This window comes from Bufo bufo, chromosome 6 (assembly GCF_905171765.1).
Source record: "Bufo bufo chromosome 6, aBufBuf1.1, whole genome shotgun sequence".
Lineage (NCBI taxonomy): Eukaryota > Metazoa > Chordata > Amphibia > Anura > Bufonidae > Bufo > Bufo bufo.
In genome coordinates this window covers 276,980,465-277,005,773 of record NC_053394.1, presented here as the reverse complement: position 1 = coordinate 277,005,773, position 25,309 = coordinate 276,980,465, and the positions used below count along the sequence as shown (strand labels likewise).

General features: G+C 43.1%; 1 protein-coding gene across 1 annotated transcript; it reads right to left on the bottom strand.

Annotated features, from left to right (window-relative positions):
- Positions 1-1,250: 1,250 nt before the first annotated feature.
- MYL4 (myosin light chain 4) lies at positions 1,251-12,298 on the bottom strand. Its single transcript, XM_040437193.1, has 7 exons — positions 12,110-12,298; positions 7,267-7,294; positions 3,914-4,063; positions 2,281-2,454; positions 2,109-2,186; positions 1,596-1,634; positions 1,251-1,471 (listed from the first exon to the last, which is right to left on the bottom strand). Exons 1-6 carry the CDS (start codon positions 12,227-12,229, stop codon positions 1,606-1,608), a joined length of 579 nt encoding a protein of 192 aa, XP_040293127.1. The 5' UTR covers positions 12,230-12,298; the 3' UTR covers positions 1,251-1,471; positions 1,596-1,605.
- Between the last annotated feature and the right edge of the window lie 13,011 nt (positions 12,299-25,309).

Below are 25,309 nucleotides of genomic sequence, written 5' to 3'. Positions count from 1 at the left end.
AATCAAGATGGACGGTTTGCTGTTTTTTTCATCGCTTCACCCCCCAAATTTTTTTTAGAAAAAGTCATCAAAAAGTCATACACACCCCAAAATGATATCAATAAAAAGTACAAATCATCCTGCAAAAACTGATTCTCACACAGCTCCGTAAACATAACAATATGGGGGTCAGGATATGGTGATGAAAAGAAAAAATAACTTTTATCCAAGCTTTTTTTTTCAGTATTGAAACAAAAGAAAAAAATTATATAAATGTGGTATCTTTGTAATCAAACTGACCCAAAGAATGAAGGGAACCCGTCAGTTTTACTGCATAGTGAACACCATAAAAACAAAACCCCTAAAACTGTGGTGGAATTGCATTTTCTTTTTCCAATTCCACCTCATTTTTTCCCAGCTTCCCACCACGTCATATGCATTATTCAATGGTGCCATTAGAAAGTACAACTTGTCCCGCAAAAAACAAGCCCTTATATGTGAATACATTTTTTTAATTTTATGGCTCCAGGAAGGCAGGGAGTAAACAACTAAAAGCAAAAATGGAAGATTGCCATGTCAGGAAGGGGTTGAAATGCTGTTTTTCTTTTGATGATTCGAGGCTCCATTCCTAAGTTGTGATACTTTTTTTTTTTTTTTTAGGCCTTTTAGGGCATCACTGTTGCTCTTGTTGCTCCCAAGCTCCACTCACTTCTGTGGCCAGCCCTCCCTTGCTGCTTTGCCCCTGCCTGGCCCTGTCAATTACAGCAGGCAGAGAGGGGCTTGCCACAGAAATGAGTGGAGCTTGGGCACAACGAGAGCCTTGTTGCACCGAAGGCCTAATTTGCATATAAAGTAAACATATCATAGCTCGGGAATGGAGCCTTAGATCAACAAAATAAAAACAGCGTTTTAATCAGGTGAACCTCAGCTATATGCCTTTGCAAACAGTTGGTTTGGGACGTCGCTGGTAACAGTTTTCCCTTCAAGAAACAAAAAGCCAAAAAGCCTCATAATAAAAAAATAAACCAGGACTAAATGCTAGTGACACATAGCAACACTCACTAACATGCCATACACTGTATGTGACTGTCTACTGTTTTGGAGTTTGCTCAAGAATCTCCAGATATTTCCAGGAGGAGGAAGAGCTAAATATTAAAGGTAGAATACAGTAGGCTCAGAAGTTCCTTAAAATTCTATGCCAGGCCAGCAGACAAAATTAACGCTAAACATAAAAGAACTTAGAATCATACATGCAGGACACAATTTCTGTGGGGTTTTTTTGTGAAATTTATTTGGTGGAATTCACCAGGAGAAAAAAAAATCACATATAATTTAAAATTGCATGTTGTATTTCAATACAGGGCAACAGCCTCTATGAGGACTCCAGGACATTCACATTTCAAATGTGGCTTTTGGACCATGGCGAGTTGTCAGGTTCTTCATAATCAAATTGAATAGGGTGGTTGGGGATGGATGACTAGTTCATGGAGATCTATAAAAGATTAGAAACATGATGATGGTACCTGAAAACATGTTTTTTACTAAATAATCATCTCTTGTCATATGATCATAACATGTAAATATTATATTGATTTTATTTATTACTAAACACGTACCACATTATTTTCAGCCAGCCATAATGTGCTTGATAAAAGCTGAGGAGGAGAAAAATATGAGTGAGATGATATTCACAAACAAGATTCTACACACATCTGTAAGCTCATTGATTTTAATTTGATTGTAATTCTTCATCTCTCCTGCAGAGGTGCTGCAAGATAATTGAAAACTTGTCAGGTTTATGTAGATTAGCAGATAATTGCTGTGGGTGGTAGCAACAGGGGACCCTGTGATCTGTCTGTTATTAAGGGACTATTTTTGTAGGTTGTAGATTAGACTGGAAAATGAGTGAGGGATCCTGAGCCTTGAGGAGATGCTAATCATGGTGAATATACAGTTGCATATGGGTCTCTTGACTGGAGAAGTACTTTTTTACTTAAATTTGGACTCTAATGATGTATGTACTACTTGGCAAGTTCAGAAAGCAGTCATTGAAATTGCATTGTTTGTGCACATCTGTTTTAGTACCCATAACTGTAGAAACTTAGTATGACCCATGGTCATTGGGATACCTTCATAGTTAATACATCCATTGGTATCTTCTTGTCCTGACAGCAATTGTTCCACTTCACTTTCTTGCAGCTTCTCACCTGTATATAGTGAAAAAAGATTGTGAGTAACATGTCCAAAATGTATTTCTCTTCATTGTAGACCAAGTTATTCCTATGCAGCAATGATATTCACCTAAGGTGGCCAAGACGTGGCGTAATTCAGCTCCCATCACAGTGCCATTGCTCTCCTTGTCAAAAACGCGTAGTCCTTCTACAAAGTCCTCAAATGAACCCTGGTCCTTATTTTTGGAGATATGCTGAAGCATCGGAAGGAAGGTCTCGAAGTCAATGAGTTTGGTGTTTAATTCTGAAACAAGGTAAAGAAAGATTGTAGCCATGTCTCCAGATACATAAAAAATAAAAGCACTCCCTTTATAGTCTATCATAGCAATATTATCAAATAACTAAATAGTAAACCACCATGGGGTCACTGATTCCATGGAGATTCCATAAATGAATTATTATTTTCTTAACATATTAATACTTAAATGGTTCCTTATATACCCATAGATCACCGTTAGTTGTCTTAGTTGCTCTCTCTATCGGCCATATCTAATACCTCTTTAGGCATTACACAGTGAAGCCCATAAGCAATATATACAGTACATGACATAAGCTGTATTGTATTCTTGATCCTTCAGAATGCCATACCATACCATATTTATTGGATCTACAGCCAGACAGTTGTCAGGCTTTGGGTATTAGGTCACTTAGTCTCAACCCTCCATGATGACCAGCTTCTGAGATTTTCTGTACCTTGGCATTAACTACATATAATGGATAATAACACACATACCGCTGCTTGGTGAAATGTCAATAGCCCTTCCCTGGATCAGCAGTAGGAATGTAATGTTCAGTTGGCATCTGGACCACTAATAAGTCCATTGGTATAACTGACCTTGTTTGTCCTTTCAGTACTAGGAATGAAATGATCAGATGCCCATAAATACAGTGGGTAAAATACTTACAATCCTTTTGAGCCGTCTGTGGCCTTTATGCTCTAACCCACCATCTTTTCATAGCTCAGAGACTGAGGGGGTTTAATCCCTCATGCAGAAATAGAACAAGACATGATGCCAGGTGTCAGGGACTATGTATTTGTACCAAATGGAAGGTATGTCACATAGAGCCAGAAAACGTGGAATGTGCCTATCAGTTTACCAAAGCAATACTATTTATAAAGTGGATTGTCTTCTTCTGGCTGTTGGTTTCATAACTGGAGCCTCGCCATCCTCCTTCTATGTTCTATACTGCATAATAGAGAAATGTTGTCATCTTCTTACTTTGGCCATTGTATTACATTGGTAATAGACGTACTTTGTCACACCAATTCATATGCAGTACTATATGTTTTTCCACTCTTCCTTGTCTTCTCAGCACTCTACATCTCATTATTGACTGTCTATTCTGTCTTTCTCAAGCTCATCGTATATTTGCTCTTCCCCCTTCAACTGTGACCATTGCCTTTCATTCTTCTAAGGCTCCTTTTAAATTGGAGTGGGCTCTCTCAACCTTTGTCCCACATAGCATCTACTATACGTTCTACCCTAGTAGTTACCCCCATGTTTGTAGGGCCTGAGGGAGTTTACAATTCACTGCTATTGGAAATCAGAACCATTAGGAACTGCCTGTATGACTGATAGTATTCATACAGGTCTGAGTGAAGTTAACACTGCTCCAACTAGTCAACTAACATGTAAATATATCAATGGAAAGTAAAATCTTCAAGAACAACTAATCTGGAATCGGTCTTATTTTGCTCTTACCTTCTGGTTTTGGTCTTCCTAGGACCTTCAGTACTTCTGCATTGGTGGGATTCTGTCCCAAAGCCCTCAAAACATCGCCACACTGCCCATAAGTGATCTTCATCTCCCCACCTGGGGTACGGTCAAACAGCTGGAAGGCCTCTTTGAATTCTGGGAGTTAATAAGAAAGATGCATTAGTATTAGTACCATATTAAACAAAAAGTAATTCCAAAAACGACTATATACCAACAATTGGTTAATCTTTTTCATAGCAAGGAGCAGTTGGCAAACGTTCCCACAACATGGGACCACTTTAAGTTCCCAGTCTGCTCCTGATTTTAACCCATTCTAGTCCTTTTTTTTTATGTGTTTCTCTGGAAAACCCCTACCAAATACAGGTGAAACTCCAAAAATGGTAATATCGTGCAAAGTTCATTTATTTCAGTAATCCAACTTAAAAGGTGAAACTAATATCTGAGATAGACTCCTTACATGCAAAGCGAGATATTTCAAGCCTTTATTTGTAAAAAATTTGGATGATTATGGCTCAGAGCTTATGAAACCCTAAAGTCACAATCTCAGGTCCCCTTTGCTCAGGGGGTATGTATTAATTAGCTGACTAGAGTGTGACACTTTGAGCCTAGAATATTGAACCTTTTCACAAAATTCTAATTTTAAGCTGCATTAATGCAATTCCTTTTAATTTGCATTACTGAAATAAATGGTCTTTTGCACAATATTCTAATTTTTCAAACTCATGCTCTGTGTGACTGTGGTTGACTTTTATGTATATATTGTTAGTACATAGAACTTGTTTGAAATTAGAGAAAGTTTTTTTTTTTTTTTTGAAGGAACATTAGCATTCATGCCCACAAACATTATCTTGTATTGCTGCTCAGCTCCATTTAAGTGAATGCACAGCACCTTTTTTTGTAATCTCACATGAGTCCCTGATATAAAATCTTTCAAGGAATCTGGCCAAAGGAATACGGAAACAATTATCCAGTACTCCAACAGTGTAACCTCAGCGGAACATTAGAAGCAGCTGAACAATATCACTTACCAGGGTCAGTTTACTATTATATATGCTGATTCTAAACTAGAGCTATTCCTCGGTCCATTCCAGTGGACATTCCCTTCATACCAGATTCTTTCCTTGGCAGTCTAGTCCCTTGACATTGCTCAATGCTTTGTTCTTTACAAGAGCTTTGGGACCATAAAAAAAGATTTCTATGTTTAAAACTGACCATAGATAAACCTATTCTAAAAAAAAAAAGGGATTATAGTTATGATGGAACGTATTGTTGGACAGGGGAAGCAACAGGCTGAAAAAAAAAAAACAACCATTTAAAGGGGTTTTCCAGGCTTTTAAAATTGATGACCTATCCTCAGACCACCCGGCACCCCCGAATATCAGCTGTATGAAGGGAAGGCGCACAATGGGCACGTGCCGTCTCCCTTCTCTCTGTGTCCTAATGATAGGTCATCAATATTAAAAGCCCGAAGAACCCCTTTAATATCTCATTTATTTCCTTGGCCCAATGCACACAATCTTATCCATTTTTGTGGTCAGAAGAGGAATGCATACACACCATCTCTATTAGAGCAGGAGTGTTGTAGACAGCCCTTCTTGAGTCTTCTTGGTCTCCTTCTGCTGTAGATTCTATGTGTTGAGTTTGGTATTTATTAGTATTAACCCTCATTCATTGTAGAAGGCATAAAGCACACACCTCCTGCTCCGCTGTCTATATGGTCAGTATAGTAAAGAAGGGTGTCATTCTAATCTGTCAGCATATATAATGCAATGGTACAACGGATGCATAATTATTTACCCAGTCTCTCTTACTAGAGGCTGACTCGTGAATACAGATGAGCAAAGTTATCAAAAATTTGATTCAGCTGCTTCTCCAAAGTTCACAAAGAAATTCGATTCATTACAAATTACTTTGTCACGAATCGCATTCCATTGTATGTAGTGGGCGCAATGATGGGGAACGGCAATCATGCCGCCCCCCGTCATTGAACCCCCCTCAGATGCCTGCGTTCAATGCCGATCGTGGCATCTGACAGTCACATTGAGGCCTTTCAGGGGTTAATCAGGAGTTAAAAACAAAGAAGAAAACACGCCAAATCTCACGTGCGCTGACGTGATGATGTCACCAGGTCATCACGGTGGTCGGGCGCGGTGACGTCATCACTGATGATGTCACCACGCCCGACCACCATGGTGAAGTCACAAGTCAGTGCGCGTGAGCTTTGCCGCGTTGTCTTCAATCAAGATGGCCGCAATGGCCCCTCCACATGAAGTGTGAATGTATTTTTTTGTTTTTTACCGCCATTTCAGGAAAAATTTACTTGTTACCACAAAGTGCAAGGAAATTCGGCTTTGTGACAAATCAAATTTTTCCTGAAATTTGCACTGAAGTCCACTTTGTTAACTTCAATTCGCTCAACACTACTCATGAGCCAAGATCGTAATCAATCTGCTTAGCTTCCCTCTTCAGCTGAATGCTGGGAATGGGAATGAATGAAATTGTTCAAAGGGGCCCATAGATCCCACAAATTTTGTATAATCTGCTGACAGTCTTTAGCCCTGATGGCTGGATTGTTTGTGAATCTGCTGAACTGAATTTAGATCTCCATAGATCCCTTTGGAGATCTTCATTCAGTTCAGAAGAATTTTGAGGCGCCCTGGATAGAACCAGGCGATCATCTGTGTATGGAGTTATCCCAACTTTCCCAGACAGTTGATGGAGGGGAAAGACGGTTCGGACATGTTGGATTTCAACATACTCAATTGTTTCTTGTCAAGAGAGATAAGCTGCAGCCAGAGGTGTCAGGCAATGGCTTCCCCCCCCCCCCCTCCCTATTGAGAACACATGCATGATCAGCCAAGCGTGCAAGGACTCAGAAGTAATAGCTGTCGGCCTAAGGCTGGGTTCAGACCTGAGCGTTTTACAGCGCGTTCATACGCGCTGTAAAACGCTCAACAGGCAAAAACCAATGTTTCCCTATGGGCATGGTTCTCACCTGAGCGTTTTACAGCGCGTACGAACGCGCTGTAAAACGCACTACACCTCAAGAAGTACAGGAGCTTCTTTGGGGCGTATTGTCGCGCGTTCCTGCCCATAGACTTCAGCGGGAAAGCGCCTAAATGGGCGTTTGCTTGTTTCCGCCCATTAAAAACGCCCGATAAAAACGCCTGTAAAAAGCTCATATCGAATACGTTCAGGTCTGAACCCAGCCTTAAGCTATCTGAAGCTGGTGTATGACCACCTTAAGCTTTTGACAATAAGCTTTATCTGCTTTCAACAGTAAGAATCTTCGATGTGTTTGTGACAATACTGACATTAAAATACAGTAAGGAAATTACCTTCAATCTGATCAGCACTGAATTCAATCTGTAAAGAAAAGAAAAATATATTACTATTACTAAAATTAGTTTAAAAAATAACAAGAAAAAATTATGGTGAAGACAAAGGGCCAGATTTATCATTAGCTCAAGTCAGAATAATGGAGTGAAAAAGTCGCAAATTTTTGTGCAATCTCTTAAACTGCGCAAAAATTTATGACTTTTATTGGCAATGCACAATGCTCGCCAATTTTCTGAAAGTGGGCGTGTTTTCTTATGTAAATATAAATCTGACTTAGCTAAAACTGACTTTAGCCATATGTGAAAGTGGAGTGAGCTGTCAGAGTAATGATAAATCTGGCCCAAAGACTGCTGATCCCATGTCTAGAAGACAAATTCATTAAAATGTTTTAAAACAAGAAGCCTGGAACTTAAATAAGAATAGTGTAAGGCCTCTTTCACACGGGCGAGATTTCCACGCGGGTGCAATGCGGGAGGTGAACGCATTGCACCCGCACTGAATCCGGACCCATTCATTTCTATGGGGCTGAGCCTGTGCACATGAGCGGTGATTTTCACACATCACTTGTGCGTTGCGTGAAAATCGCAGCATGCTCCTCTTTGTGCGTTTTTCACGTAACGCAGGCCCCATAGAAATGAATGGAGTTGCGGATGCTTGCGATTTTCACGCACGGTTGCTAGGTGACGATCGGGATGGGGACCCGATCATTATTATTTTCCCTTATAACATGGTTATAAGGGAAAATAATAGCATTCTGAATACAGAATGCATAGTACAATAGGGCTGGAGGGGTTAAAAAATGGTGATGGATCATGTGACGGACCATGTGATGAGCGTAGTGACGTCTTCAAAGGTCCTATTCCTCACAAAAGAAGACAGAAGAGATGCCAGCTTCGCAAACAAGTGGATTAAGGTGAGTTAAATTATTATTATTTATTTTTTTAACCCCTCCAGCCCTATTGTACTATGCATTCTGTATTCAGAATCCTATTTTCCCTTATAACCATGTTATAAGGGAAAATAATACAATCTACACAACCTTGAACCCAAACCTGAACTTCAGTGAAGAAGTTCGGGCCTGGGTACCACATTCAGTTTTTTTATCAAGCGCGTGCAAAACACATTGCACCCGCGCGATAAAAACTGAACAACGGAACGCAATCGCAGTCAAAACTGACTGCAATTGCGTACCTACTCGCGCGGGTTTGCCGCAATGCACCGGGACGCATCCGGACACGCTCGTCTGCAAGGGGCCTAACAGTTTGCACTCCAAGCTTCCTGAGTGCTTGTGGGCTGCCATGCAGCCTTCCATGCTTCAGCATTGGAGTGCCGTCTCCGAAAATAAAAGTAGGTACTGGAGTGTGATTATGGGAGTAACCATGATACAACCAAAACGGTGCCAACATGCAAGATTAAATGTTTGATTGTTAACGGACACTAAAAGGGAACCTGTCGCTATGAAAATGCAATGTAATCTGCCAGCAGCACGTTATAGAGCAGGAGGAGCTGAGCACATTGATAAAAATGCTGAAAATCTTGTAAGATATTCCTTGAAATTCTGCAGTTTCTTTGTTTAGGAGTCATGGTCATGCGGGTGTTCTACTCACTGACTGACAGCTAAGTCGCTATGCTTAGTCAAGCAGTGTTAGGCTACTTTCACACTCGTGTTTTGTGCAGATCCGTCATGGATTTGCACAGAGGGATCCGTTCAGATAATACAACCGCCTGCATCCGTTCAGAACGGATCCGTTTGTATTATCTTTAACATAGCCAAGACTGATCCGTCTTGAACACCATTGAAAGTCAATAGAGGACGGATCCGTTTTCTATTCTGTCATAGAAAACGGATCCGTCCCCATTGACTTACATTGTGTGTCAGAACGGATCCGTTTGGCTCAGCTTCGTCCAAAGAGGAATGGAGACGGAACGGAGGCAAACTGAGACAATCTGAGCGGATCCTTTTCCATTCAGAATGCATTAAGGCAAAACTGATCCGTTATGGACCGCTTGTGAGAGCCCTGAAACTGATCCCACAACTGGAAACCAAAACGCCAGTGTGAAAGTAGCCTAGCTGTCAGTCACTGATGACTGAAGATTAGAAAGAGCAGAAATTGAAATGAATAAATGGCATTGGCAAGTTTTATAGAATTTTTTTTCTATAAAACTATATAGGTTTGCTCAGCTCCTCCGCTCTAGAACATGCTGCCTGCAGATTGCACTCTAACCCTGAAAAGTAATTGGCCAGTAACTATTTTTTTTGCATGTTTTCGTTTTCAGCTCCATTGCGTCCACAGTGTGTGAAGCTAGCCTAACATATAAAAAATTCTGACACCTGGAAAGAAGAGGACCCCCCCCCCCCACACACACACACAATCTCCTTGGCACTGGCCAATGTCCAAACAGCCAGGTCACCATTGCCGTAGAGGCAACCCGGTGTTTGATTAACCCTTTTCACAGTCAGAACATGGAAAATACTATAGTGGGAATGCCCTGAAAACCTTTGCTGGCTCCCATAGCCCACTGATAATTCAAACATTTGTTGGGGTGGGAGATGCGAACCCCGGAAGCAATGTTTGAGCTGGAGGCTAACAATACAAAGACAGCTGATGTCCAGCCACCTAGATTCAGTTATATCATGGTGGAAACCCGAGGAGGGGGATCCACCTAGGGAATCCTTCATCTGGGATGCCTTTATTCTACAAGGTGCAGACAGAATATTTTGTTCTTGATTTTGTCACTTGTCATCCTGACATTTTGCTTCCCTGAGTGCTATTAAATGTCTCTATGTGATAGGATTTCATCTACTTGTTGTCATATCTCGTACATGGGGCCGGAACATCTCTTGGCAAATGATCATGTGGCACGAGTTATTATATCATCTCCATATAAACACCACTGAGTCTGCTATTCACATTGGCACAATTAACCCATTGCTTCTAGGGGACGGTAACATAGAGGCACTCAACGTGCCCTCATAGGCGTCTTATGGTGGTGCACAGGCCACTTGAGAGCTTTGTAGTATATAGAGGAGACCTATTGGTGGTGAATGTGGTTGCTGAAGGTCCTGGTTATACGAGTGATGAATATAAAGACTGATGCCCCCCAAACGCAAGTGTGCCACCAAAGTATCATGACTGGTAAGGTTACTACATGGTTTCAAGTGCTCCCAAATGTATCCCATCTCGTATGGTGCGTTCAACTCCATTAATGCCATTTCTTACCTTATACAGGGAATGGCAAATATTTTATGACTTTGATGATTTTTATGATTTTTATTTTTATTTTGCAGTCTTGCAATTTCATTCTGAAAATCACTGACATTGAAATGCTGATGATGTCATTTATTTGCACCATCAGACATCTTTAGTATGTTCCTTTTTACATGGTGTCATTTATTTCAAAGCCATATGCAGGAACTTGTAATAGTTTTTTTATATCTTTGGCAAGGTGTCCTATATAGACAGAAGTAACAGGTGCCTTTTCACGCTCCCATAATGCATACAATATGACTAATTTCGCTGGTCATTAACCATAGACCCATAGTGCAAATAATCATAGCGATCGCTTTGGATGGTCAAGATTGCAATCATAGGTCTTTACGTAAGGTGAGCATAAGACCTGCTGCACACGACCCTATGTATTTTGCGGTCTGCAGACTGCAGATCTGCAAAATATGGATACCATCTGTGTTGCATCCGCATTTTTTGCGGACCCATTGATTTCAATGGGTTCGCCTTTTGCGGACAAGTATAGGACGTGTTCTATCTTTTTGTGGAATGGACATATGGATGCGGAAAACAAACAGATGATCCATGCGCTTTCCTCATCTGTATGTCTGTTCCGCAAAAAGAACAAACCTATTAAACTTACTGAGTACGCACGGACCACATCTATATTTTGCGGATCCACAGACACGGTCATGTGCATGGGGCCCTTTTAACATGGGCAGAGTCTTTCTGTTAATGCATTCTGATTCACTATATAACCAGAACATGTCAATGGTAGGGACATTTAAACGTAGCGATAATCGTACTGTAAGGGGTTAAACATTTGTTCCCATACAGCGTGCCTATTGCCGCCAGCACATCCATGTTCACACTGGGAAATGCTTATGTCTACACCAAGATGCAAGCAGCCAACAAACACTCATTCGTTGATGGATTGTCGGATATGCTAACACAGGGCAATGATCGAGAATGAATGTTGTATGATCATTGGTCCTTAAGGGTCGTGTGAATGAGCCCTAAATCTAATCTCTTCATGATCTGGCAATTAAATAAAGACTTTGGAGCTCAGCCTAACAGCATTGCAGTATCCAAAAAATTGCCACATTCAAACATAAGCTGTAAAAAAATTTCAAGGCAAAGATTTGCACTTAAATTTGCACCAATTTCTGTCTAAATTAAGGCTGACAGTGCTGCCGTCCCTCCTCACTTTCCTTGCGAGAAAGAAGTTGCAGATTTTAGCTTACATATAGCATCTAACGCAGAAGCAGAGAGAAGCTGTTAATAACAAAAAATGGTGTTCCTGACCGAGCCCAAGATCTCTGTTTGTTGTCAGTGAAAGTGAACATTCTTGTTAGCATCCAGAGGCTGAAAGATCTTGCAGATAAACTATCAAGACAGAAGACAGCCTTGTCTCACAGAGGACTGTGTAGACTGGAAACTATTGTACCAACCTCTTAAATGTTCTATAAACATTTTCAGCTTCTGTATGTAAACAAGAATGCTTCCATTCAGTGACAGCAAGCAGATAGGTAGACAAGTATACAGCATCCTCCAGCACAGTGCATTCTGACAGAGCCAAGCATCCTGTCTCCTCTCCATGGTATTGAATACTTACTGAGACACTTTTTGGGTCAAATGCAACTTCCTTTGGGGGCTCTGGAGCAGGAGGTGGCGGTGCGGCGGCAGCAGCGGCTTTGGGGGCATCCTTTTTGGGGTCTGGCTTCTTGGGGGCCATGATGTGTAAGTAATGGGCTTCTTGGGTGGCAATGAATGAGAAGGGAGGAATGACAGAGCCAGGGTGGTCACTCAGCCCCCTCTTATATCTAGGGAGAGGGAGCTGTGCTACTATAAAAGGAAGAGTGACAGAGATGTCCCACATGTCAAGTATTCTTTGTTATCAGCGCCACCGACCTACCCTGAGATATTAACTCTTGCCCTGCCAAATCACAGAGTTTCTGATGAATGGCTGGGGAACATTTGCAATTATTGTTAGGACCCCTTTGGGAGCTGTAATGACGACTACATTGGTTGTCTCCAAGCTTTCCTAGTGTGCTGAACATCATAGAAGTTATAGAATTGAGAGATAAATCAATAGATAATAAGAAAGAATATTTTCTCCGGGTCTTGAAAAGCTGGGTGAAAACCCCTGGGAGAGCTGTAAGGGAGTCAATATTGGTTATTCCATATTTTACATCCTGACAGAAAAGTAGAAAACCACTGCACTGCAGCTGTTGGTGAACTACAAGTCCCTGTATGGCTTTCTTATAGAAGGGTGATTAGATATGCAGGAACGGTAGGTAGTTCTACATATATTAGTGTAGAGAATAGGATTCTACAGCTGTCAGTTGTCAGGGTGGCATTGTCAGACTCCCAAGGTCATACTTTACGAACAGCTGCAACCATAAGCCTGCCTATATAAATATAATATCAGTGCAGCACTACATATTAGTACAGACAGGGTGGCGGGGTGGAGGTGGGCTCCGGCTAGGAGGGGGTTAGTCGTACAGGCCTGTGTCTATTCTTAGAGGTGGGATGTAAAGCATTATTCTCATTAGATACATAGTTAGGCTTAAGTGTCGTACCCAACCCCCCCCCCCCCCTCCCTTCCCCTCTCAACTAACATATGTCTAAGTTAAGGGACGGGGTCATGTCCTCCCATGCTGTGTGACAATGTGACAAAAGCAGGTACCTCTTAAGCGACAAATAACAAGAGATTAAATGTGATCAAATCTTGTGGGGGAGCATAATGCTCTTATTATTTGGCAAAGTAAATAGGAAAAGGCCTGTGGCCAGACTCCAGAGGCCACTTATGCCTCCTGCCAGCTTAGGCTTCTGTCCACCATTTATTTTAAGGAGGACCCGGCTTGTCCTCACCCAATAGAAGTTGGCCATATACCTTTACAGGTGTATACCTTTACCGATTCCGGTGTTTGTTTCTTCTAGTCCCCCCCCCCTTTGCCCTCAATCGGCGATGTCCTCTGATACTAGTGAATTGTCAGGTGGACCACATTTTAGGTTGTAGAGCGTGACAATTCTCTTGGAGGATACAACGAAAGTCATATTCATTGCCTGTTGGCTTTCTCATAAGGGTATGGCCACACGGTCAGGTTTGCTGATGCAGTTTTGGAAGCCAAAATCAGGAGTGGATCATGAAAGGAGAGGAAGTATAAAGGGCAGATACGACTTCTTTTTTTTTTTTTTATTCGCTCCTGGTTTTGACTTTCAAAACTGCATATGGAAACCTGAGCATCTGGCCGTACCCTAAACAGATATACCGTATATACTCGAGTATAAGACGAGTTTTTTGGCACATATTTTTGTGCTCAAAAAGCCCCCTCGTCTTATACTGGAGTCTAGGTCTGTCTTAGCTCCGGTAATAGCTGGCAGTGCGGGGGGCGGCGCTCACTCACTGACGTCACACGCCTGCGCCGCCTAGTGGGAGCAGGCGCGTGACGTCAGTGAGTGAGCGCCGCCCCCCGCACTGCCTGCTATTACCGGAGCTAAGACAAAGTAAGATATCCTAATAATCCGAGTAAAGAGCTCAGCAATGAGCAATGATTAAAGTTAAAGTACCGTAGTTACTGATTAGTTTATAAATATACTGCTGTGAGCGTCGGGGAGGGGGATCTGTGGATGGCACTGTAGGGGGATCTGTGGATGGCAGTGCCATCCACAGCTCCCCCCTCCCCTAAACAGTGCCATCATGGCACTGTTTAGGGGAGGGGGGGATCTGTGGATGGCACTGTTTAGGGGGGATCTGTAGATGGCACTGTTTAGGGGGGGATCTGTGGATGGCACTGTTTAGGGGAGATCTGTGGATGGCAGTGTTTAGGGGGGATATCTGTGGATGGCACTGGTTAGGGGGGAGATCTGTGGATGGCACTGTTTAGGGGGGAGATCTGTGGATGGCTCCCTGTATTTAATGCAGAGTGTGTGTGTGTATATAATGCACACACTCTGCATTAAATACAGGGAGTCAGAGTCAGACTCCCATCAATCTGAGTCACCCTCTTGCAGATGTGTGTATATAATGTAGAGTGTGTGCATTATATACACATACACTCTGCATTATAGCTGCATTTCCCACCCTAGTCTTATACTCGAGTCAATAATTTTTCCCATTTTTTGGGGGTAAAATTAGGGGCCTCGGCTTATATTCGGGTCGGCTTATACTCGAGTATATACCGTAATTAAGAAAAAATAAAGGGAGATAGATTAGCTCACTTGAGTCAATGATGGAAGCACGGGTGATGCCAGGAATGTAGCGCAAGTTTAACAAGGAGGAGTATGATAAACCCAGCTTCCAAAAATATGAACACAGCCTTTATTGTTCCATAAGTGTAAAATCCAAGATAGCAAAAAAGTCTACGCGTTTCAGGTCAAACAAAGACCCTTAATAATGACTAAGGGTCTTTGACCTAAAACGTGAACATTTTTTTGCTATCTTGGATTTTACACTTATGGAGCAATAAAGGCTGTGTTCATATTTTTGGAAGCTGGGTTTATCGTATTCCTCCATAACTAAGAAAAGGGTTTAAGAATTTTGTAAGAACTTGTCAGAGGGGAATGATTCAAAGACTAACTGCATGCAGATGTAAATGATACCTTTAAGTTCTGAAGGAAAGGACTCCTAAGTATGAGACGCCTGACCCACAAACTGAACTATTTCTCGGTTAGTTTGACCTCTGCTTGGAGGGCATAGCTGAGGGATGTTTCTGTCATCTCCTTACTACAACCACTACTTTCCATGCTTCTTTTTCTTTACATCGTTGTTTCCATTGTATCCCTATTTTATCTTTCTCCATGTGAGGGAATTTGGGGTCTACGGTCCCTTCTGTATTTTGGATCAAAGACAGGACTGAGTTAAAGGAAATGTGTCACCAATTTTTTCTTCCTGCCATTTGTAACCAGATAGCAAAATATATGCTTTTTTTCTTATCTGTTTTTATTTTCTAATTGCAAAAAAATATATATTCTGTTTCCTGAACATGACTATGAGGGTGGCCATCTTGCCTGAGACAGCATTTAGAAAACTTTTAAAGAAATGCTTTACTGCAGCCACATGGGCCATAGATGCAATGGACAAGACCTCATTGACTTCTATGGGAGAGTTTTCTAGGCATGATCTATAACCTTTGCAGAGTCCATTGTACAAGCAAGCAGCAGATAAGCTTTGACAATCACCTATTATGAATAGAAGATCCTGTGTTATCTATACACAGAGGTGATATATGCCATTCTAAACCTGCCTCTAATGATAGGGAGATAACTGCAGTAAAGTGATCTGGTCAGACCAAGAAGTGCCGTCTATTATTAGGCTTAGTGGCTAGTGGGAAAAATGCTGGATTTTATGTGTTTTTTTGTTTAAATCTAAATATTGACATGGAAAATTAAAAATAACATCCTCAAAAATGTATTTTACATAAAAATGTGATTTAAACAATAAGTTTATTGTTAATAAATAATACTGGCACTAGGATGGAGGGGAGCATTATATACTGGCATTAGAACGAGGGAGCATTATTTACTGGCACTAGGGTGGGGTGGAGCGTTATATAGTGGCACTAGGGTGGGGGTGAGCATTATATACTGGCTCATGGGTTGGCGGCATTATATACTGGCACTAGGGTGGGGGAGCATTATATGCTGGCACTAGGGTGGGGGGAGCATTATATTCATATACTGGCTGTACAGGGGGGAAACATTATATACTGGTTGTACAGTAATGTGCAGCATTATGTACAGGAACAACAGGGGGGATGGAGGATCATTATATACTAGTACTACGGGGGGATATTATATATATACTGACACTATGGGGGGCATATATATACTCTCACTATGGGGGTGGAGTAACATTATATAGTAGCACTACAGGGGGCCATATATATACTGACACTACAGAGGGGGGACAGAGAAGTATTATATACTGGAACCATGGGGAGCTGTATAATACAGGGGGCACTACAGGAGGAGAATTATAAATATTAGGGGCACTGGTGGCATTATTGCTACCAGGGAAACTGGGGCAATATTATTCCTATGCACAATACAGTGGGCATTGCTATTAATGGGGGCACTATTGGGGAGTGTTATCACTATTGGGGGCACTATTGCTAATGAGGGCCATCTGGGATCACTATTACTATCAGGGGCTATCTGTATGGTACTGTTATATCTGACAGTATAGTGTTTGTCGGCATGGAGGAGCACAGCGGGCACAGTATTGGGAGTAGCAGCAGGATGACAGTGGTCTGTGTAAATTTGGGATCTAATTTGCAAAATCTGTGACAGTCCCCCATGTGCCATATAGTAATACTGGTGTCTTCTTATATGGCAGAGGGGGCTGCACACCCCTGATCAAAGATGTCTTCCCGTGATGGTCTGGACCAAATGGAGAAGAAAGGGAAAGTGAAGAACTCAAATCTGTGGAGATGTCACATATAAATCACTGGACCTGCCATTCGCTGCTTCTTTTAAATGTGTTTTAATCTTTTTATTATAATAGTTTCTTTTGGGGGGGGGGGGGGGCACAATTTACCTGCTCTGCCTAGGGCGCTGAAATACCTTGTCCTGGCCCTTCTTTCAAGTACTTTTTTCTCTTTATTATATCCCACAGGAACACCAAGTCCTAATTTCCCTGACATCTACCATCAAGAGACAATTGGGTCCCATACACATTAGATCGCTGGTTGTTCCCAACAAAGTTGGTAGGTTTGGTCTAATTTTATTTCATGTGTATTGCCAACTTTAGGACTCACAGAGGGATGATCAAGCTCCAGCCCTTTCAAAGGATGTTTGCACTGACCCCAGCACTTTTACCAGTCCATTGGGTTGTTTTTTTTTTACCTACAGTATTGAATTTCCCTACAGTGCCAACATAGGACAAGTTAGGCATTACATACTGTACTACTCACTGAAATCAAGAGATTATTTATATAATGCATAGATGTGCTGGGTCCTTCAGAGACAAAGACCCTCTTTGCAATTGCTCTCTGCTCCACTAAATGTTAATTGGCATTTTATAAAAGTATACAACTATATGGCCTGTTGCATTCACTCACACATATTGTCACTGCCTGCCCTGTGAGAGGTCTGAGAAGATCAGATAGACTTGCAGCACGTGAGTCTATCTGACAGGTCTTTCTGTTTTTCCTTGCTGTCTGTTGATGTGGGCAGGATCTCACCTCTCCACAGGTTCTGCTCATTTGCTGTTTAGTGGCTCTATTTTATCCGCCTCTCACTGCAAACTTTGCGGTTGTTATTTCCTTCTGGAGTTCTAAGCTGGTTGTTAGAGGTTCTCCTGCTTCTGACTCATCTCAAGCTAAGTCCTCCTGTTTCTACTTTGTGTGTGTGTTGTGTCTAGGTCTCAGGGAGACGCTGGTCCCTTCATGGTGGAAGGTCCTGGCAGTCTCATCCCCACTCCCCAATTTAGGGTTTGTGACAGTTTCAGCGGGTCTTAGGTTCCGGTGTATGAGTTCTTCCACCATTAGGATTAGCTCATACTGTCAGCAGTCAGGGGGAGGCTCAGGGATAACTAGGAGGTTACCATCCCCCTCCTCACTAGCTTTGGGTCCTAGTCTGTGTTACTGTTGTAGTTTGTTTATTTGGTGTTCTTCCTTTCCCCACTTACCATGACACATATAGAGTGAGACCTAAAGATATGGTTGAATAAGTAATGATCATGGAGGCAGATATTTTTCTAAACTTCCTATTAGTCAGCCCATTAATAAACATTACAGTCAGTCAATTCCCGTACAGGAACGAATAAACTACCAATAAAATTTTAGGTTACATTTTATACGCCTTTATAGTCCCTTTAACAAAAAATCCCAGTGGCCAAGTTAAGTCATGGAATGCGCTTGACTGTCCAGTGAATAATGAGTACATGCTGCCTTAAATCATTGACTAACGATCTTCAGTTGAAGATGTCCTCTTACTACTCCATCTGGTTTGATCTCTGAATGTAATATGCTTCTACTAATTTGGCAGTGGACAACTCATTGTGTATTGAATCTGAAAGCCTCATCTCTAGAGAACAGATTAATTTCACTTAGTTCGACCTCCCAGGAATTCACACCCGCCATTTCAGGAGGCTCTCTAGAATGTCTTCCACCACCCACCCCTTCTTGACCTACCTTCAGGGCTCTGTCACGAGAAAGCAGTAATCAGATCCCCCTACTGCGGTGACTTGAAGTGCCTTCAATTTTGACTTTTAGAAACTGTGAAGGACACAGGTAGCAGTACACATTTATTAAGACCCATCGTTGTACAATCAAAGAGCACTTTCACCTACAATCAGTTATATCTGTTCCTCAGAAAGCTGGATTATAACCAAAATATTAACCATTATAGCTCTCACACAGGATGTCAGTTTTCCCTAACTCATGACTGCCATGTTGGACTTGAATACTGGGTGATAGCAATAGACAGAAACGTATTAAAATTAAAACGAATTAAAATTAAATGTAATTAAAACTCACATAACAACATACAGAGATAAGCAACACCATTGGTATCTGGCTAAATTACACATTTATGTTATTGGGGGAACTAGGATAGTTATCTAATGTCTATGGTCTTCAGTGCCATAGGGTGCTACACAGAGGGGGTTGTCTCTGGTCAACTAAAATGCAGTGTTTTTATTTTATTCTAGTACAAATATACCCTGCTTTGGATCTCCTTTGTTGGTCTCTAAAGGCCCCTTTACATTGCTCAGCTATGCAGACGATTATTGAGAAGGAAGCGTTCCTTCCAGACAATCGCCTGCTCGTCAGTGGAGGAGACCACTATATCCACATTAAGTGATCTCCTCCACAGTATGGGAAGGAGCGATTGCTTTTCCCCATATAGAATCATTGTTTGCCGGCAGCAGAGTAATGTTTAGACAGCTCGATCTGCTTCGGGCAAATAATTATTTAGGTGACCCCCACAGACTATCATATTACTCAATAAATGAGCACTGATGTCATCTGATGGATCCCTCACTTTGTCACATATTACATTATAAACAAAAGCTATATGTAATCAGAGCATAACTTCTTGTTCAGTAGCTGCTGTGACACTACAATTCCCAGTATGCTCGGAGTTGTAGTTTCACAATACCTGGACAACCATGGGTCTAGAACACATAAAGGATTCTCTTTGCTTCAAGTCCAAACCACCTATCTAAAATTTCCGTAGATATCTCTGGCATATTTGGAACACATAAATGAGGCCATTATCAAATAAACATTTGGATTTCTTTGCTGTGAACATTCCTCCTGACAGCTCATTTTAACTCCCATTTGATAGGAATTTTATATTATTAACCATGACAGTAATTACAGATATGTAAAGATGGGGAGTAGCGCTTGGCCCAATAGCAATATTCTTCGAATGGCTCGGAAATAAGGCAAAGGCACACAAAAAATTTGTATCAACTGGAACTTTACTGTACATATTGTGGGGATTCGCTCTGGTAGTTAGGATAAGCAGGCGCTGTACAGAGGCAATTAAAACTTCAGTGTTTATTCACACATGGTGCCCAAAAAAATTTCACTTTTGCAGTGTTGCTATTACTTCACACCCAATGGCAAGTTAATATAACAAAAAGTCACCTTGGTGGCAGTTTCTGCCTAAAAAAAGTCCAAATACAGGCTTTAGGCGGCCTGTTCCCCTGACACATGGGTCTCAGCTCTCCAGCCCAGCACAGGCCTCAGATCCCAGCACACAGACTTGTCTTCTGAGCCCAGCTGCCTATTTAAGGACAGCCAGGAGCTGCCAAAACCTTTATTGGCACTTAAAATCCGGTCCGTTATTTGACCTCACCTGTCTGTAAATCAGCCCAGCAGCACATCCTGGGAGGAAAATACCTGTTTTACCATACCAAACCTCTCACTGTGTCACATAGCTCCCCTCTTTTGTTCAACCCTGAGGGGGTGAACACACGCCAGACAGTCTACCCGGGACAGGGCATCCAAGTTTCCCTGTAACCGGCCTGCCTTGTGTTCCACCGAAAATTAAAGTTTTGTAGGGAGAGAAACCATCGGGTGACCCGGGCATTTCTATCCTTGTCCTGGCTCATCCACTTGAGATGGGAGTGGTCAGTCACCAGGCAGAATTTTCTCCCCAATAAATAATAGCAGAGAGACTCGAGTGCCCACTTGATAGCCAGGCACTCTCTCTCCACTATATTATACCGGGACTCGGCTGGGGTGAGCTTACGGCTGAGAAAGACAAGGGATGCTCCTCCCTGTTGACATCCTGAGACAGTACAGCACCGAGGCCTACTTCGGAGGCATCGGTCTGTACTATAAACTCCCTTTTGAAGTCGGGCGTCACCAAAACCGGGTACCCACACAGGGCCCACTTCAAAGCGGAGAAAGCCTCTTCCGCCCGATCATCCCAGCGAACCATCATTGACTTGTGTCCCATCAAAAGCCCTGTCAATGGTGCGGCCACCGTAGCAAAGTGGGGAACAAACCTCATGTAATAGCCCACCATTCCCAGGAATTACTTTACTTGCCTAGTGGTGACAGGTCGGGGCCAATTTCATATTGCCTCTATTTTGTTCACTTGGGGTTTGATGACTCTGTGCCCAATGACATACCCCAGGTACTTAGTCTCCTCTAACCATTTTTTTGGGTTAGCAGTTAGTCCCACCTTTCCGAAGGGAGTCCATTACAGCCTGCACTTTGGGTAGATGACTTTCCCAGTCGGTACTGTGGATGACAATATCGTCCAGGTAAGCCGATGCGAACCGACGATGTGGACGCAGCAAAATGTCCATAAGTCGCTGAAAAGTGGCGGGGGCACCATGCAGACCAAAGGGTGGCACCTTGTACTGATACAGCCCCTCAGGTGTGATAAAGGCAGTTTTCTCTTTGGCAGCCTCCATTAAGGGCACCTGCCAGTACCCTTTTGTGAGGTCCAAAACAGAAAAATACCGGGCTTGTCCTAACCTCTCGATAAGCTCATCCACCCGGGGCATGGGATATGCATCAAATTTGGAAATCTCATTCAGTTTAGGAAAATCGTTATAGAACCGTAATGTCCCGTCTAGCTAGGGTATTAAGGACTGGCCTACTCACTTTTAGACCCGAGCCTCGGGTACCCGGTATGGTTTGAACCTGACTTTTGCCTGAGGTTCCGTGACAATGTCATGCTGGATTGTAGAAGTGCATCCAGGGAGGTTAGAGAAAACATCCGTGTTCCGACTAACGAACTCCCTGGCCTCCTGAGCCTGTTTAGTGGAGAGGATGTCAGCAACTTTTACGGCGGCAACCGCTTCCCTTGCATCAGACAAAGGGGCCGGAGCCTCTTCCTCCAGAAAATCCAGACTCAGGCTGTCTTCCATAGAGGTCTCCCTATCCTTCCACGGCTTAAGCAAATTAACATGGTAGATCTGTTCCGGCTTTCACCGCCCTGGCTGGTGTACCTTGTAGTTCACAAAAAATAATCACCCGGGTTAAAGATCTGGACCCGAGCCTGCCGATTATAGACCCGACTCTGGGCTCGCTGAGCTGCCTCCATATGCTCCCCAACAAGAGGCAACACTGTCTCTATCCGTTCTTGCATCTGGGTAATGTACTTAATAACACTTTTATACAGAGTAGGTTGTTGTTCCCATGCCTCTTTGGCTACATCCAAGAGACCGGAAGGGTGTCTGCCATATAGCAGTTCGAAGGGTGAGAACCCAGTAGAGGCCTGGGGTACCTCTTGCACTGCGAACATGAGATAGGGCAGAAGAAGGTCCCAGTCCTTCCCATCTTTAGCCACCAACCTTTTCAACATATTTTTTAATGTTTGGTTAAACCTTTCTACCAGACGGTCCATTTGCGGATGGTAAACAGACGTCCGTAGCTGTTTTATGTGCAGCAACTTAGAGTTCCCTCATCACCTTGGACATAAAAGGGATCCCCTGATTGGTTAAAACCTCTTTAGGTAGTCCTACTCGGGAAAACATCTCCATTAACTCCTTAGCTCCGGAGTTTGGCCGATGTATGTTGCAGTGGCACCGCCTCCGGGTACCGAGTGGCGTAGTCTAGGATGACTAAGATGTGTTGGTGCCCTCTGGCGGACTTTGGTACGGGACCTATGAGATCCATAGCTATTCTGTCAAATGGTACCTCGATAATCGGGAGAGGAACTAGGGGACTACGGAAATGTGGCTGGGGGCTAGTTATCTGGCAGGTCGGGCAAGACTTACAAAACTCTTCTACCTCTCTGAATATGCTGGGCCAGTAAAACCGCTGTAGTATACGATCCTGTGTTTTCTGCAACCCCAGGTGACCCCCGAGAACGTGCTGGTGGGCTTGATCTAAGATGAGTTTTGCGATAAGCCTTGGGTACCACCAACTGTTCAATATGCTCACCCCGTAGTTGGTTTACCCGATACAGCATACCCTGATAAACCACAAAACGAGGAAACACCGACTTGGCCCCAGGTTGTTGTCGTTCACCATCTACTATTAACACATTCGGTTGGGTCCCGATGTTGTGCAGTACCAAAATTATACCCGGAGACGTTGAGGTCTGCCTATTCAGGACCTGGCGGCAAGTCCTCCACGTCTCCCACCATCACATCAGCGGGGTTATCTCCCCCTCTTCCACCGAAGTGGCCAGGATTGTGGTCTCCCCCCTGAGCAAGGCCACTCTGCTGGGGTTACCCCTGTCTCATGGGTATCGGTAATTGTCTTACCAGGCCACAGTGCCGGGAAGCCCGGGAAGTCTCTCCCTATTATAAGTTCATGATGTAGATTTGTGGCGACAGCCACCTCGTGGGTCCATCTACCGGCCACCGTGGTTAGAGACACCAGCACGGTATAGTCTGGGTAGTCTTTTAAGTCTCCATGGATGCACATCTCCCCGACTTTCTGGCCAGTATACTCAGTGGTCCGCACCAGGGTAGCCCTTACTAGGGTCACCAGACTCCCTGACTCCAGCAGAGCCTCCGCTGGAGTGTCTCCCACTTCCACCTGGCACAAGTGATCTAGAGACTCTGGGGTACCTGTTGCACACAGCCTCCTGGCATGTAGCGACTGACGGTAGCCATAGTTGCTGTCCATGGGCTCAACCCGATTGGCACAGTCAGCCCTTACACGGCCAGGCTCCTGACACCGCCAGCAGACTATCGGAGCCAGGTCTGCAGTGGGTACATCCCGTATAGTATAAAACAAGCAAGTGGAGATAATATATCAAAGTATCAATTTATTATCAAATATAAAATATGGGGAAAAGACAGGATGGTACACAGTGTACAGAGAAGCAAAGGGCAGTTAATACAATTGCATTCACATGTATATCCACAAGGCAATAAGCACTAGGTGGCTGTCAGGTAAAAAAAGGGCTATAATTCAAGGGCAACCAAATCTGCATAACAATAATAATGATCACCCCATATGGGCTATATAATGTATTGCAGAAAGTAGTGAATAACTGGATGTCCGTGAGTTATCCCATAGCGTCCAGGGATCATAGGCAACCAAGACTAACAAGTGTAATACAAAATATCTCAAGTCTGGTCAATGACTAAATCCCAAGGTATAGCGATGGTCTAGAAATATCTAAGACCAAATATGGATGTGTGGAGATACCATATGAAGGTGTCGAGCTATACTAAACACAGGACGTACCTAAAGACATGGTGAACACAAGAGGATACTGGACCCTAAGCGCAAGACCTCGACGCGCGTTTCACCTCAGCGGCTTAGTCAGGAGGTACTAAATTATATAGTGGAGGGTATATATAGTCTAGGTAAGGGTGGGAGGGATTTACCTGGGTTGTGAACACCTGCGGTCCAATGAAGCGGGCGCGGGAACATCATGATCCACGGAGCCATCTCTCGGCGCGTCTCTGCCTGCATACCGCGCATGCGCGGCACATACAGACGTCACAGAGCAGTCCCACCAGTTTGCGGTGAGAGGCCGCCGGACTAAAAAGTCGGACATGCAGGACTTTTAGTCCGGCGGCCTTTCGTCGTGCACTGCCGTGCTGCGCCGGAGCTCCGCCCCTGTCCCCATTATAGTCAATGGGGACGGAGCGGCGGCACGGCGAAATAGCAGAAGGACGGATCCGACAGGGTGAACAGCCTGTCGGATCTGTCCTGCCGCAAGTGTGAAAGTAGCCTAAGCCCCATCACAGGTTACACATTGCGTATGTGGAGGGATTCTGACTGGTTGAGACAACTAACTGCACATTATTAAATATTACTGCAAATAAAAGATGTGTTGTTTAATTCTACTATACATTTTCAGGAAACTCTTCCAGAAAGAGTTATAAATATCTCTTCCCCAGCCCTCGACCTATGCCCTGACAATGATGTCCCGACGCTCAAGACACTAAGAGAACACCCTTTACTGACTAGTTTGTCTACATTTCACTTGATGCATCTCACCCAATATATGAAGCAACATCTTGTAGAGTTGCCCGACTCCCCAGAACACTCTCCATTTGAAAAACTAGCTTTACAAACAAAAGATCCAAAAGGTAAGATATCGAAGTTATACGATCTTCTATTATCCCTAACGAGTTATGATAACCTATCTTTTATCAAACGATGGGAAAAATACATAAATATCACTTTTACCCCCAGTGAAATCAAAAACTCCCTATTGAATCCGTCCAGGATGTCCAGATGTGCCAAACTACAGGAAAATAGCTACAAAGTACTATCACAATGGTACTATACGCCATACCGTCTCAGCCGCATGTTCCCAGATTGCAACCCAGAGTGTTGGAGGTACTCATGATCACATATGGTGGTCCTGTCCTAAAATAAAACCCTACTGGGAACTTGTATGCAAAACTATCTCAGATCTTAGCGGGTTTTCA

Coding starts and splice junctions, on each gene's coding strand:
- MYL4 (XM_040437193.1), bottom strand. CDS start 12,229: ATGGCCCCCAAGAAGCCAGACCCCAAAAAGGATGCCCCCAAAGCCGCT. Junction 7,295..12,109: donor TTGACCCAAAAAGTGTCTCA/GTAAGTATTCAA, acceptor TTTTCTTTACAG/ATTGAATTCAGTGCTGATCA. Junction 2,187..2,280: donor CCACGTCTTGGCCACCTTAG/GTGAATATCATT, acceptor CACTATATACAG/GTGAGAAGCTGCAAGAAAGT.